Here is a 1,620-nt window from a genome sequence, read left to right as displayed (position 1 = left end):
TTAAAATCTTGAGTTCGTCCCTTAATGGTGTGTTCAATTAGTTTAGAGCTTGATCAATTATGGACAAAGATGAGTGATGAAGTACATTGCAAGAACAAAAAACAGGTTTAGTACACATAGTTGTTAAGATTGGTTGTGCCGTAGTAGCATAGAATTGAAATATTAAATATTATCTCATTGAACTGGTCTTATTTGTTGAAAATTTAAGGCATGGGGTAGTAGTTAAAGAAAAATTTGGCAATCAAAAAGAAAATTGGTAATAATGGAAGACTGAACAAGCCTATATATCATTAACTTGTGGAAAATTATAGACCTATTCAATGTGTCTTATCTATAAATAGACATGCTTTCTATGCAACATTTCTCATCCCTCACCCGAAGCAAACATATATAGAACTGAAGATAGAGTAAGCCTCAAAAATATGATGAAAGCTTACATTGTAACTGTTGCCCTCTTCGCTTTGGCATTCTCTCTTGCCTCTGCCTCTGACCCCGATCCCCTGCAAGACTTCTGTGTTGCACTTAAGGACTACTCGGAATACTCCAAATCAGCCAGTACAAACTTTTATTTTTCTTTTTTCAAGTTTTTTCTTTATTTTTGTCATGTGAAGAATCTACACTAACCGGAATATTAATGGAAGAAATATTATTAGCTATTTGGTTTTACTATTTTCTGCATTGAAGTCTTAAGCATTCTTTTTAAAGTGTCCATAACAAAAATTTCTTTATGCAGTATTCGTTAATGGAAAGTTCTGCAAGGATCCAAAGCTGGTCAAAGCTGAAGATTTCTTCTTCGAGGGATTGAACATTCCTGGGAACACAGATAATAAAGTTGGGTCAAATGTCACTACTGTGAATGTAGATACATTACCAGGTCTCAATACTCTTGGCATATCCCTAGTTAGAATCGACTTTGCACCATATGGAGAAAATCCTCCCCATACTCACCCTCGCGGCACTGAAGTTCTAGTAGTCTTGGAGGGTACTCTCTTTGTTGGTTTTGTAACATCCAACACAGAGAATCGCCTCTTCACCAAAACTCTAAATAAGGGGGATGTGTTTGTCTTTCCGGTTGGTCTCATTCACTTCCAATTAAACGTGGGAAAAACTAATGCACTTGCTATTTCTGGTTTAAGCAGCCAAAATCCAGGCGTAATCACAATAGCAGATGCTGTCTTTGGATCCAATCCTCCCATTAATCCTGATGTTCTCACCAAGGCCTTCCAACTTGACAAAAATGTGGTTGAAGAGCTTCAGAAAAAATTTGGAGGTCACAATTAGAAAAAAAAAATGTTTGTATGTGCCTTGAAGCACTAGTCATTTTGCAATGTTTATCTCCTTGCAATCATAACTAGAATAAAATAAAATGATTGCTTATGTAACTCTTTTTTAATTTGGAGAATTTGGGATATAAAAAAAATGTTGGGTTTAGTATCTCTTCCTCATTTGTCAATTAATTTATGCAGTAAAACCACTATTTACTAAATTTAAAAAAAGGAAAAAAAATTGCATAATATATTAAGCTTCAGTTTATTTAAGATAGACTAAAGCTCAACTACAATTAAATGAAAAAAGCCTACTAAAAAAATAGTCACAGTTATGTAAATTGAATACATCCAT

The 1,620-nt window shown here is 34.2% G+C and overlaps 1 protein-coding gene across 1 annotated transcript; it reads left to right on the top strand.

Annotated features, from left to right (window-relative positions):
- The first annotated feature begins 326 nt into the window (after nt 1–326).
- Nucleotides 327–1,393, top strand: LOC115960495 (germin-like protein subfamily 1 member 14). Its single transcript, XM_031079426.1, has 2 exons — nt 327–555; nt 734–1,393. Exons 1-2 carry the CDS (start codon nt 423–425, stop codon nt 1,279–1,281), a joined length of 681 nt encoding a protein of 226 aa, XP_030935286.1. The 5' UTR covers nt 327–422; the 3' UTR covers nt 1,282–1,393.
- The last annotated feature ends 227 nt before the right edge of the window (nt 1,394–1,620 follow it).

Source organism: Quercus lobata, chromosome 9 (assembly GCF_001633185.2).
Source record: "Quercus lobata isolate SW786 chromosome 9, ValleyOak3.0 Primary Assembly, whole genome shotgun sequence".
Taxonomy (NCBI): domain Eukaryota; kingdom Viridiplantae; phylum Streptophyta; class Magnoliopsida; order Fagales; family Fagaceae; genus Quercus; species Quercus lobata.
Note: the sequence above shows the minus strand (reverse complement) of the source record. Positions and strands in the feature narration are given on the sequence as shown.